Source organism: Diadema antillarum, unplaced genomic scaffold (genome assembly GCF_040938485.1).
Source record: "Diadema antillarum isolate AM-2024a unplaced genomic scaffold, OU_Dant_1.0 seq00001007_RagTag, whole genome shotgun sequence".
In the NCBI taxonomy this organism is placed as follows: domain Eukaryota; kingdom Metazoa; phylum Echinodermata; class Echinoidea; order Diadematoida; family Diadematidae; genus Diadema; species Diadema antillarum.
Window position 1 is genome coordinate 689430 of NW_027271844.1, and position 12217 is coordinate 701646.

The 12217-nt window shown below is 38.5% G+C and overlaps 1 protein-coding gene across 1 annotated transcript; it reads left to right on the forward strand.

The window, feature by feature from the left end:
- Positions 1-4902: 4902 nt before the first annotated feature.
- LOC139742591 (carbohydrate sulfotransferase 11-like) lies at positions 4903-8920 on the forward strand. The gene is made up of 3 exons (XM_071653120.1): positions 4903-5005; positions 5981-6195; positions 8033-8920. Exons 1-3 carry the CDS (start codon positions 4903-4905, stop codon positions 8918-8920), a joined length of 1206 nt encoding a protein of 401 aa, XP_071509221.1.
- The last annotated feature ends 3297 nt before the right edge of the window (positions 8921-12217 follow it).

Here is a 12217-nt window from a genome sequence, read left to right on the forward strand (position 1 = left end):
TGTCTCAAAGACAGGTGATATCTTGAATTATAACATAGTTTGACGCTTCTAATTGCCTCTTCGATGAGAAAGGGGGAAACAATGGTAACAATTGACATGATATCATCAAAATGATTCTACCTTAAGATAATTCTCTTAAAAACAAAAATTAAAAATCGATTGATAAAAATAATTGATGACAGATCCACTAAGTTGCAGTCTGGAAAAGGAGACTACGTGAACCGCCGTCACCTTTCTCCCTGTGACCGAGTTCGATCCTGAGGTTAGTAGACGACATTCTCCGGAAAGATTTACTGTCAGGCAGAGGTCTTGCCGCCGTTTCTGATGGCACACTACCATTCACTGCTGTAATGTAGCAACCGACAAAGTTTTAATGTCGAGTTGCCACATGTTATGATGTCGGCCTGAATCCTTGGGAATAAGTCCCACTGGTAGATTGATTTGATAATGTGATGGTTGCGCGTCTCTTGAATTTCCTTCGATCTGCCAAATGAAAATGAATATTTTTTGAGATTTTTTAACGATCATACAAAATAAGTGACAAAGAAATTTTGCTGTTAAGTTTGAAAACAATTCGAAGAGGATTCTAAAAACATTCAACTGAACAGAAAAAAAAGTGACAAACCAAAATCTTAAAGGGATAGTACAGTTTTGGTTGAGATGAGAAATAGGCTTTCGAATTTTTGCAAGATACCAAGAAAACACTTATGATATAGCACAGAGCATACCATTTGAAGAGGAATTCAAAGTTTATTTGATGAAAATCGGGTTTGGAATAACTGAAGCATCCAAAAACAAAGTAAAACAAAGCGATGGTTACAAAGTGTGGGTCCCACACTTTATTAGAATCGTTCTTTTTTGGATATCTCAGCCATTCCAAAACCAATTTTTATCAAATAAATGTTGAATTCCTCATATAATTGCATGCTCTTTCATATTTCATATGAGATTTCTCATTATCTCACCAAAAAAAAATGTTAGAAACCTGAAATTAGGTCTCAACCAGAACTGTACGATCCCTTTAAGTTGATCTTAATTTGTTAAAATCGACTTCAATATATATATATATATATATATATATATATATATATATATATATATGTATATGTATATGTATATGTATATATATAAAGATATACGACACGACATACGACGACTTACCAGACAGGTATCTTATCACCCCCATTTGTGATTCTCTAAGGATACAAGTGTTAGAATTAAGAAATCAAAAGGAAAAACGTATAAAATACAAAAAAGACATAATGTCTTACATGTTTCATTATGTTGTATGTAGCCCGAACTTACAAAAGAGTTTCAAGCTCAAGAAATAAAAATAAAAGATTAAGAAGAATGGTAATGAAGCATAAATAAAACAAAAGAATAACTGAAAATAAAGACTGTTGCAGCCTGTAACTTAGGTATATTTGGTAAGTGAGTCACCCCTCATCCAATACATATAACAAATTATTACCGGCTGGTATGGCTTATCTTTATAGCTCGAACCCCATTCCATCCCGATTTGTATCCATATCTTATGGTAGGCAAAGTGACGGAAGTCAAACTGGCAGTCCAGTCTCCCTCTCTCGAATTCATGTGAATGGCCCATGAGAGGGCGCTATGGCAAAAAGTGTCAAAGTTCTCTTTGTAATTCACAACAGGTCCTCACATCCCTGCTCACACTCAATGGGGTTACCCGGTAATTCGAAAAGGTAATTCCAATTCACTGACCACAAGAATACAGCATGGTGACGTATACTGTTTGGAGCTCAGTGGGTTTTAAAGATTGACAATAATCAACTCATTCTATAGTTGTAGAGACAAAAAAAAAAGGTTATTCAGATAATCATCGGATTTCATAAGTAGTAGAGATGTTTTGATCACGACGAAGACGAGGACGAGGACGGCGATGATGATGGTAAGAATGAAAATGATAATAATTATGTGATTTTCATTATTATGATATCATTATCATGAATGAAATGATGAAAATAATAACAAAGAAGGAAAATATAACTAACAGTAGTAGAAGTAGTAGTAATGATAATGACAATAATAATTATTATAATTATAATAATTATTATTGTTATTACTTTTTTATTATCATCATTGTTTTCATTATTATCATCATCATTTGAAACAACGAAAATTAATGTATTGAAAATTATAAAAATGATGATAAGAAGGAGAAGGAGGAGGAGGACGAGGACGAAGAGGTAATTAAGACAAGGTAAACGTTTCATTGTTAGCATTACTTTCCTATGTAGAGCCCTATCATGATCATTACCCCGGCATTGTCTACTATTCTACACCTAGGTGAAGAGGAGCAGAGTATGTGGGCGAAAAAATCTTATCAAAGTATAAGGGCCCTTGGCCTGTTGGCAGGATTTGAACCAAAAATTTCATTACATATCGGACTGTTTGATTAAAGTATAAGTTGATTCCTTCGACGGCGATACATTTTGTACTTCCTGAATCCGACTCAGTTTGTACATTTTTATGTTTAAAACTGAATCTATCTGCGTCTCAGTTTCATCCTACAGAATACTTAGGTGGGCGATGGTAAACGGTATCATGTTTTTGTGATATATGGACATTCATCTTTCATATTTCTTTTATGTGAAAAATCATATACGACATTGTATAGATACAATGATTGCGACAAAAAAAAACTAATGCTAATCTGAAAAGACGTCGAAGAGACAACGTTCCGGTATTTCATCATGCTTCTTTTGATACTTAAGTGAAATGTAAATATAATTGAAAAGATTGTGAAATTTGAACGGATCTTCTCTGAAAATAGTTGTTCAATTTCAAATGATTTTGGCGAGACCCATGTGATATTAACAAGCATTCAGTAGCTAAATCAGCAATGCGTCTATAATTGGTTTTCAATTCAGCCATGATTGCATGCAAGTATTAGAGCTGCTATCTGATATCTAACCATCGGAAACCTTGATATCATCAGCGCTATTACAGTCAGAAAGCCCTCTTTTTAATTGCCTGATCGATCATCTTTTCTGAGCTAGCACGTCATGAAGCGGCAAGTTCCGTATTGAAACCCTCCTTCTTCGGGGTATTGTTAGCGACGAGGCTCTTACGTAACCTCATTGTCCGTAACAATAGCTCGTCCATTCGGCTTTTGGTCGGTGCAAGAAACTGCCCATACTGGCCACTGAATGCCCACGAACAATAACGCTGAGACGTGGAAGCGAGCGGGGTGCGGACTTCGCTCCATTAGATTCCAGTGGTTTCTTATTCAGAACCCCTTTTTTGCGGAAAAGAAAAGCTAACACGTCTCGAGATAAGAAAAGGAGACATCTGAAGGATCTACACGGCTTTTAATTTGCAGTGGGTGAAGTGTGCTCACGACTTGTTTCTGTAGGAATACAGCAGATTCCCTTCAAAGTCTTCGTCTAGACTCTTGAAATGTCCCAAGTGCCTAGATTTCGAACTTTGTAACGAGGAAAGAGAGTGAGACGTGGGGAACTGGCATGTCAGTGACGATCTCGACAACTAGAAGCAGACTGTCTTCGAGGGCACTGACTTCTTAAGGCAAGATTAAATGCTTTGACATCGTCACAGGAATTACACCGTCCACTTGGTTTTTTTTCTTGGCTTTTGCACCGAGGAAACTGGAAAGAATGAATTAGTTCTAGTTGACAAGGTAAGACTCGTTCGCAGTTCATCTTTTCTGATCAGATCTTTACTTAGGATGTATTAAAAGATGTTCAAACACTCCATTCTTAATCTCCCAATATAATCGTTGACCTGTGTTGTTCTATAAGATAGCATTATTCATGTAAGATACTTGATATCAGCATAACAAACATCTTATGTATGGATGCAGTACAAAGTCTATGGAGCGTGAAATCAAAGTCCTTCTAACGGACTTTTAAGGCGCCGCCGTTCATACGAAATTTTAGAGTCCTAGATTAATATGAAACATTACAAACGAATAGGAATCATTATTTTGTGTGAATTTATTGATATAATGCTTACACACTATGAATGGATATATAGGCCTACACACACGTAGATCATACAACATGTATTACACGTACTCACACTTATACATAAACATACAAATACACACATTAGACACATACCAGGGAGGTGTCGCCTCAATGCACGTACATACACATACAGTACACATACATTCATCTGTACTTGCGTATGAAAACGCACGCACACACAAATGTATATAAACAGAGGGATTTCTTAAAGACTATAGTGCATCTCTTAAAACCACCATTCTCTCAATTCTTTTTAAGTGTGACCTTACTTCTTATTTACGTACTTGCTAACGTGAGTTAAGTATAGCATAATGCTTTGCTGAGCTTTTGAGATGAATGAATCGGGAACGAATATGAAGGAAAGGAAAAACAAAAGCGCATTGCGCATGCATCCTAATCTATTTTGACGTCGCGGTTAAACGTTAATCTACATGCAGGACCTATCGCCCAATGCATAGATTTATGAATTATTGACAATATTACAGAATGTGATACTATTTGATAAAGGAATAAGCAAATGTGTATGATAGTCATGAGATGACAAGCCTGATGTCGAGCCTGATGTCATATACCTTCAAGTGAATTCCTGTCCTTTATCATTAATCAATATGCGGTGTGCACCTTAATTGCAATTTAGTGATTACAAAGCACATTTGTCGTGTGATAAAAATGACGATTATCATTGCATGTGCTAAGCAATAGATAAACAGAAGTTAGTCATAAGCCCTTCATTTATTTCGTCAGTTAAATTATTGTGAGCGTTAGAAGGCTGAACAGAACTGCATCCCTAATATTTTCATCCGACAGATCTTGAATCGGCAAGTGTGAGTATTGTAACAAGAATCTCCGTGGATGCTTTCCCTACCGTCACCAAGGCAACGCCTAGAGGATGTTCCGCGGTCGGTTCGTTCGGAGATGGGGACTTCTGGTGCTGGTCATGTGCTGTGTAGTCTACACAGCTGTCTACATGACGACCTTTTACACCTATGACGGTATGTAAAAAATATGTTACTCTGTTACCAGCTGGTTAAAATTACCATCATCATCATCATCATCAGTGTACGAGGGGAGATAGATCCAGTGATCCTCGGTCTGTTCTTAAAGTTATGGGTTACTCACTTTTACGCATGACAATGTTTGGACGTTTTGATCAGGGAAGGTTAAAGCGGCCAGACTACCAGTGATCATCCAACCTTACTTTAAACATGATTATCAATGGAGATACAATCACATTTTCTAAACGATTTGGAACTACAGAACTCCTCCTACCATGTCCACTGCCCTAAGATCCTCCATAACCCATCTATATCGACATCTAGAAAGAAAAAAGTAACGTAACGTTCGACCAGATTATTATAGCGTTGTGGTATAGGCAACTACTCTTTCACAGATTTAGAGGAAGAGCAGACTTTCTTGTACCCCCACCCCCTATTAAGTTTACCATACTTACTCTACGCTAGCATTGTTATAAGTAGCTTACGCACGGATGCACACATGCACACACATTTTGGTAAATGATGGTGTATGAGTGGAGCCAGCATGTATCCGTGCTTAAGCTGATAAGGGTAAGATGGTGTTTAGTGGTATGGTATAGATAAGTGGAAAAGTCTTTCCAGAGTGAGCCGTCATACATTTCAGCATTCTCAGACCACATATGGATACGTATTACGCCATGCTTTTCTCTACCTATCGTTTCCAGCTTGTACACTTGGAGTTCATTGGCCGAATGAGATCAGTTGCACTGTTAGTGTTAAGAATGAAAAAGAGAAGGCTCAAGATTGGTCTGTATCAAAACCAAATCATGATGCATGGCTGCATCTAAATATGAACAAGTAATTATGCCGTTATGCCTACCCAACTGTATACATCAGCTGAATTTGCTCTACTTTCCTATAGGTTTTTTATGCCACTGAGACATGGTTCCGACACGCCTTTTTATCCTCTCATTTTGTTTCATTGCGGAACAGTTGGTGTCAACCTCGACAAGCCCCGTCGAAACAACCCACCTCCGTTTCCATGGGAACTACCGGATCCCGTCAAAAACCCCGGACCAGTAAAAGGAGATGACGATGACGGCCATTTTGTTGCGAATCGGAACATCCGGGAACACGAATCGCAGCAAAAACTGTCGGAACACAGTAGTATGTCCAACAAGACAGAAAATGGCCCAAGAATCCAAGAGGTTGGTACAGCTATTATTCCATGTTATCGTTGTGTTAAAAAAGGACCCTATTACAAGATAAATTGCTCCAGATAGTACTTACATCAGGTCAGACCATAATAAACCCTATGCAAATCAAATATCACTATCAAATATAGACCTATATTCTTATGAAATATGATGTCTCCACGAGGGCGCTTAAGTTAAATGTCTCCAACAGGGAGCTCATTATAGCTGTCTCCACAAGGGAGCTCAAAATTAATATCTCGTCAGCATGGATACTGTCTCATAGGAGTATTTACTTATTATAAGCTCCTTCTTGAAAGCATGATTATTTTTGTAATTATCAAATATTATTATAATGATAGATGAATAAAAGTTCCCTTATTATTCTGTGCATACCAGTGGCAGGCCAGTTAAACAAACTATCTACAAGTGTCACATAAGAATTACCCTGAAAATGCTGATAGGGCCTATTCCTTATTGTTTGCCATCCTCGTCAGAACAGAAGCATAATATCAATAGAGATAATGAAATGACATGATATCAATTTTTACAATTAATGATTATAATAATAACGATATTACCGAAATTATGATATCAACATCATAATTATGACGATGATAAGGATTATCATAATTATGATATGAACTGTACAATTACTACTAAAAAAAAAGAAAACAGTTAGCTTACAGGTTTGATGCCTCCTGCCTCAAAAACCACCCGGGGTAATACTACTTCTACTTCTGTCAATACATTTTTATACCATGCAAAAGACAGTATATATAGCTGATGACGCTATCTCAAAAAAAAAAAAGGTGTTTCTAATCGTGTATAATGTCAGTGATGACTTTATGACTGGCTGGAGCACTTGCTAAAGATTCCGATTCTGCATTCATAGCAAGCCAGCAAAGTTGAGGCAAGGAATTATGGCGGCAATGTGCGAGATAGTATTTATCTGAATGGCCTGACTCGATCTCCTATGCAACATCCCACTTCCCTCGAGTGTGTTCTGGCTGCCAGCATCCATTACGTATCATGTATTGCATTAAAAGGTGTACGGTGTAGATTGCATGGCTCTACCTAGGCTATACAGGAATTTACGAGGTCGAGTCTAGTAAGCTCGATAGATTCTTTTCTTTCCATATATTCAACTCTTAATTTCACGCTTTTTATGGGTCAAGGAGCCATGCATGTGTAGCAATAGGATAACGTCACAGGATTATGAACAAAGGCTTCCTAGGCAGTAGTGGACATGATGGAGTTGGCTTTGTCATTTACCAGCGAGGTGAGCACCTCCCTGCATGTACACACCAAGTTCGTCTTGTATAGGCGAAGTAACGGCGCCCTATATATGCTTCATTTAAGCCCTTTTGGTACCTATCGCTGATCGGGGAAAATATGTGTAAAAATGGTCTTGCGAATGTGAGTTGTAAATTGATGACTGCTCTTGATCTCCGCGAAGATAACATTTATGTACTTAAAGAGCCTCAAATGTAGCTTGGAGATACCACGTGGCGTGGGAAGGTTGGCTCGTCTCGAATGTACTTGGGAATTCCCATAACGAATTGTGTACAGCTTTATAACTTAATGTCTATGAAGTACACAGAGAGCCGAATAATCTCTACTGGTAAAGACGGTGCCGATTAGGGCCATGCTTTCCTTCACATAGTCGCTGACTGGCGCTATTCGTAGTTTTCGAATGTACCCCAGTTGGCGCACCAAATGACGATTGAGTCACTCAGGTCTCCCCGCGCTACAAGGTCTCTAAATACCGCAACTTGTCCATATGTCATGCAACTTGCATTTAATGGAATACTGGTCCTGATATTATGAATGTGTCTCCTCTTTTCACCAGCCGAGGGCCAACGAGACGAAACTGGACGAGAGGTTCGACAACGATGACGATTTCATGGCTGCGCGTCGAAAGGTCAACCACCTGCGTCGCGAGCTGGTTCGGCAGAAATGCGACAGCATCCCTGACCTGTCCCGGGGTCCGATCACAGACAACACGTACAGACACATCTACGTCAACGACCAGCACAAGCTCCTCTACTGCTTCGTGCCCAAGGTCGCCTGCAGCAATTGGAAACGGGTGATGATGGTGCTTAGCGGAAACACGAAGAAGATCAGCGAGATGTCCTCCAACGAAGTCCACTTCACCAATGGCATGAAGCGCCTTGCGGGCTTTTCGCAGACGGAGCGGAAACACAAACTGGCCACCTACAAGAAGTTCGCGTACGCGCGAAATCCGTTCGTGCGCGTTCTCTCTGCGTTCAATAACAAATATGGCGACGTCATACAGTACCGCAAGGAGACGTACTTCCAGGGCTTTGCCAAGACCATTATGAAGAGGTTTCGACCGCACGCCACACAGAGGGAGCTGAAAACGGGTGAGAACATCACGTGGACGGAGTTCGTTAAGTTTTTGACGCAGCCTCAGCGGCCATTCTTCGACGACCATTGGGAGGAGATCTACAAGATCTGTGCCCCGTGCAAAATCAACTACGACTACCTGGGTCACCTGGAAACCGTATCGGAGGACGCCAGGTTCATGCTCACCGACCTGGGACTAGACTCGCTCGTACAATTCCCGTCCCGTGGCAACAGCCATCCTACGAACAGCACGTCCGAATTTGAAAGGGCTTTCAAATCACTTCCACAGGAAAATTTGATTAGGTTATGGAACATTTATTCGAAGGATTTCAGCTTATTCGATTACGAAAAGCCTGACTTTGTACCATAAAATTGATCTCATTTTGTATGTCTACATTTTGATGACAACATCTTCCATGGACTGTTTTTATGTAGGCCTACATGTTGATTTTGCTCGCTCATTTTTGTCACTGTCAAGGTGTCCAGCCGGTTTGGCCAATGGTGCGAGCAGGACTAATTTTCATACTTTATTACCACTCTGTTGATAGATATCTTTCTACGATATCACATCGTGTGTAATGACGGCGATGATGTATTGTCATTTTATTATGAATGAGCGCAACTTTAGGCGCCATTGGTATAGAACTTTAGAAATATGTATACTACCAAATGTATTCAGTAGGCCTGTTGTCAGCATACAATATTTACACGTATTCGTCCGCGCCCAGTGGTTTGTGCGGGATTATTATCATTATTATTATCATTATTACATTTTCGCCTTTCAGTTTAGATTCCGTGTTTAATGTAGAGGGAAATATTGGGCTGAAATACTTACGATTAAATTGCGAGGAAGATTTTTCAGCCAGTTCGGAATACTGCCGAAATAGCAGATGAAATAAATGGATTGTGTCATTTACTAACCCTGTATTGGTCTTGTCTTGCCTGTGATGAAAAATAGTTACTTTTTGTTAGAAAATGAAAATTTGTTAGAAAAATTTGTTAGAAAATTTGTTAGAAAATGAAAATGAATTATGAATACGTAGCAAACAAGGCACTATCATCTGGTAGCGCACTCTAGGTTAGAATAAGTTATGTTTTGGATATGTAATTCGTTCTCTGAGTGATTGGTTGAAAGAGCCTCACTTTGTCATATGTATTTTCAAGTATTTAAAAATTCTGGCCTGATTTTCCACTCGTAGCATACTAATTGGAATATACGTAATGTGACGTCACTTTCTAGAACGGCATTTCCAAATAGTTACACTATATTTCAAAAATGACGTCACGAAGCAATTATGACATCGCGAACTGTGCCTCAGTGCCTGCATAAGTACTTAGTCACTTCGAGGCTACGCCTTCAGTGAGTGAATAGTAATATTTTGGAGTCACCTCTGCCAATTGTTTTAACCAGTATCTCTCAAGCCAAATTATATCATTTTGTATACCAACTATCGATCTTGGGAAGTTTCATACCGCCATACTATTTCGACAACACTGATTTTAAAGTTTCGTCGCGCTTCTGTGACAAGTACTTTATTGCTAATTTGACATCATTTCCCGTCTGATATTTAACCATGCAGGGATGTGTGCCTTGGTCACACTATAAAGATTTGAATGTTTACTATGTTGTTCTTGTTGTTGTTGTTGCTTTCATCCAAAAAGTCGCTAATCTATATATGAGGACCGGTCTGGGAAAGCTGAGTCAATCAACAAACAATCTGAATATACGAAATTATTACCAAAGATACTGACGTGCATTTCCCAATTCTATAAACACTGCCGACATTGTCCATGTTCTATTCACCGAGGTGACGAAAATGACGCGTATGGTTTGCACGAGAAATACCTCTACACGCACATACATTACCCGACAGAGATATTAATTATTCATTGAATTTGCTTACAAACACAAATTTCTGCCTCAATGACGAAAGTATTTTAGTGAAAATCTTGCAGCCATCGTTTAGTTACAGGGAATCTGCAAACCATATAGTGCACTGGTTGCTTTAAAGGGGTTGAGTTTTTTTCATCGACATATACCATAAAGCAATACTTTTCCTCATCTATATTCCTTTCTCGTTACTTCTCATCAGTTTGATAAGAAGTATTATTCATCACAATGCACAAAATCAGCAGTATCATACTATCATACCAAAAATAGGCCTAATTAGACAGCGTTATGTCCAAGAGTTTTTTTAAGATGATAAATTCTCAACTTTGTAACGAAAACGTTCCGTGTTGAAAATCAAATGCGCTTCTTTACTTTTCATATTATTTGTGAGCATGTGTGCTTGCCTCTGTGTCTGCAGTATATGCGTGTGTCTGTATGTTTCAATTATTCTCTGTCAGTCTGTATGTATGTAATCCGTATGTAAGTCAAGTGTGTGTGAGAGAGAGCCTGTGCGTGATATAACAAGCGCAGAAAATCTAAACTAAATGTTCAAGTACATCGCAAAGTATTTTTACGGCGTCTGCAAAAATGATAAATAGATATATTGAACCCTGTCTACTCGTGATCACAGCATTATTAGTATCGTCTGTGCTTCAGTTGAATTTGGTGGAAACTAGCGAGAATCAAATATATCTGGTCTTTTAAACAAGCATATTGTGCTCTGAAGAGGCACTCTGAAATATTTCCCTTTGTATTGAGGTAAAATAATATGAGATACTTATATAAGTTTGTCAGGGAAAGGAGGGAAACGTGTATGATCGTAAATTGATATTTCTACAATTATTGAATGTCTGACATGGTGACATGAAATGATATTATGAACATATTTGTGTGTGAAGGTTTGTTTGTGTGTGTGTGTGTGTGTGTGTGTATTTGTGTGTGTGACGTAGTCATGCTGATTATAGTCATTTTTAAATTGCAATGTAATTTCAGTAGTAAATGTCGTGACATAATTACTTTAAGGACCGTTTGCGCTCTGCACGTTGTTTATATACGCGTGATATAATCATAATACTTCTCTCCAATCTCTTGGAATTTCAACGTCATAATAGATAATTGTATGGACTTTGATATGAAAAGGTAAGCCTCTTGAACGGGTCTCTCAGCTGTATGCTCAGCTCGCTCAGGTTAGGCGCGGTCAGACTGGCAAAAGATCGAGAAGTTTAAGGTCGCGAAGACTTCGCAATGTTAAACTTCTCGATCTCTTGCCAGTCCGACCGTGCCTATTGATGTACAGTATACAATAGTGAGTTGATATAGGCCCTCAAACATCCAATTCCGGTTCTTCGATATTTTTGCTAAACTGCATAGGTCCTCATATCACATATTCAGATATTGTTTTATTAAAATTATATGTATAAATGTTTTACATGCAATTTTGTTGTTATTTTATGCACCTATGAAGTTCACCATTAACAAGCATAAAACAAACAAGCAAATAAAGACCCTATCGAAGCATTCTAGATGTAATCAACCAATCAACCATGATAATCAACTAAAACAAGTTTAACAGTGCCTAATGGTTTGCACTTTGCAGGCACCAGCTCACGATATAGCGCGAAAGGTTTCAATATAGGCAAACTCCATACATCTTCCAAATAACTCAATCCTGGAACATTTTCCACATAGCGATGAAAATTATGATCGAAAGGTTCAGAGATGTTATTCTCTGAGACCTATCTTTCCTTTGTAAGTTAAGACATAATCGAGGCAAGT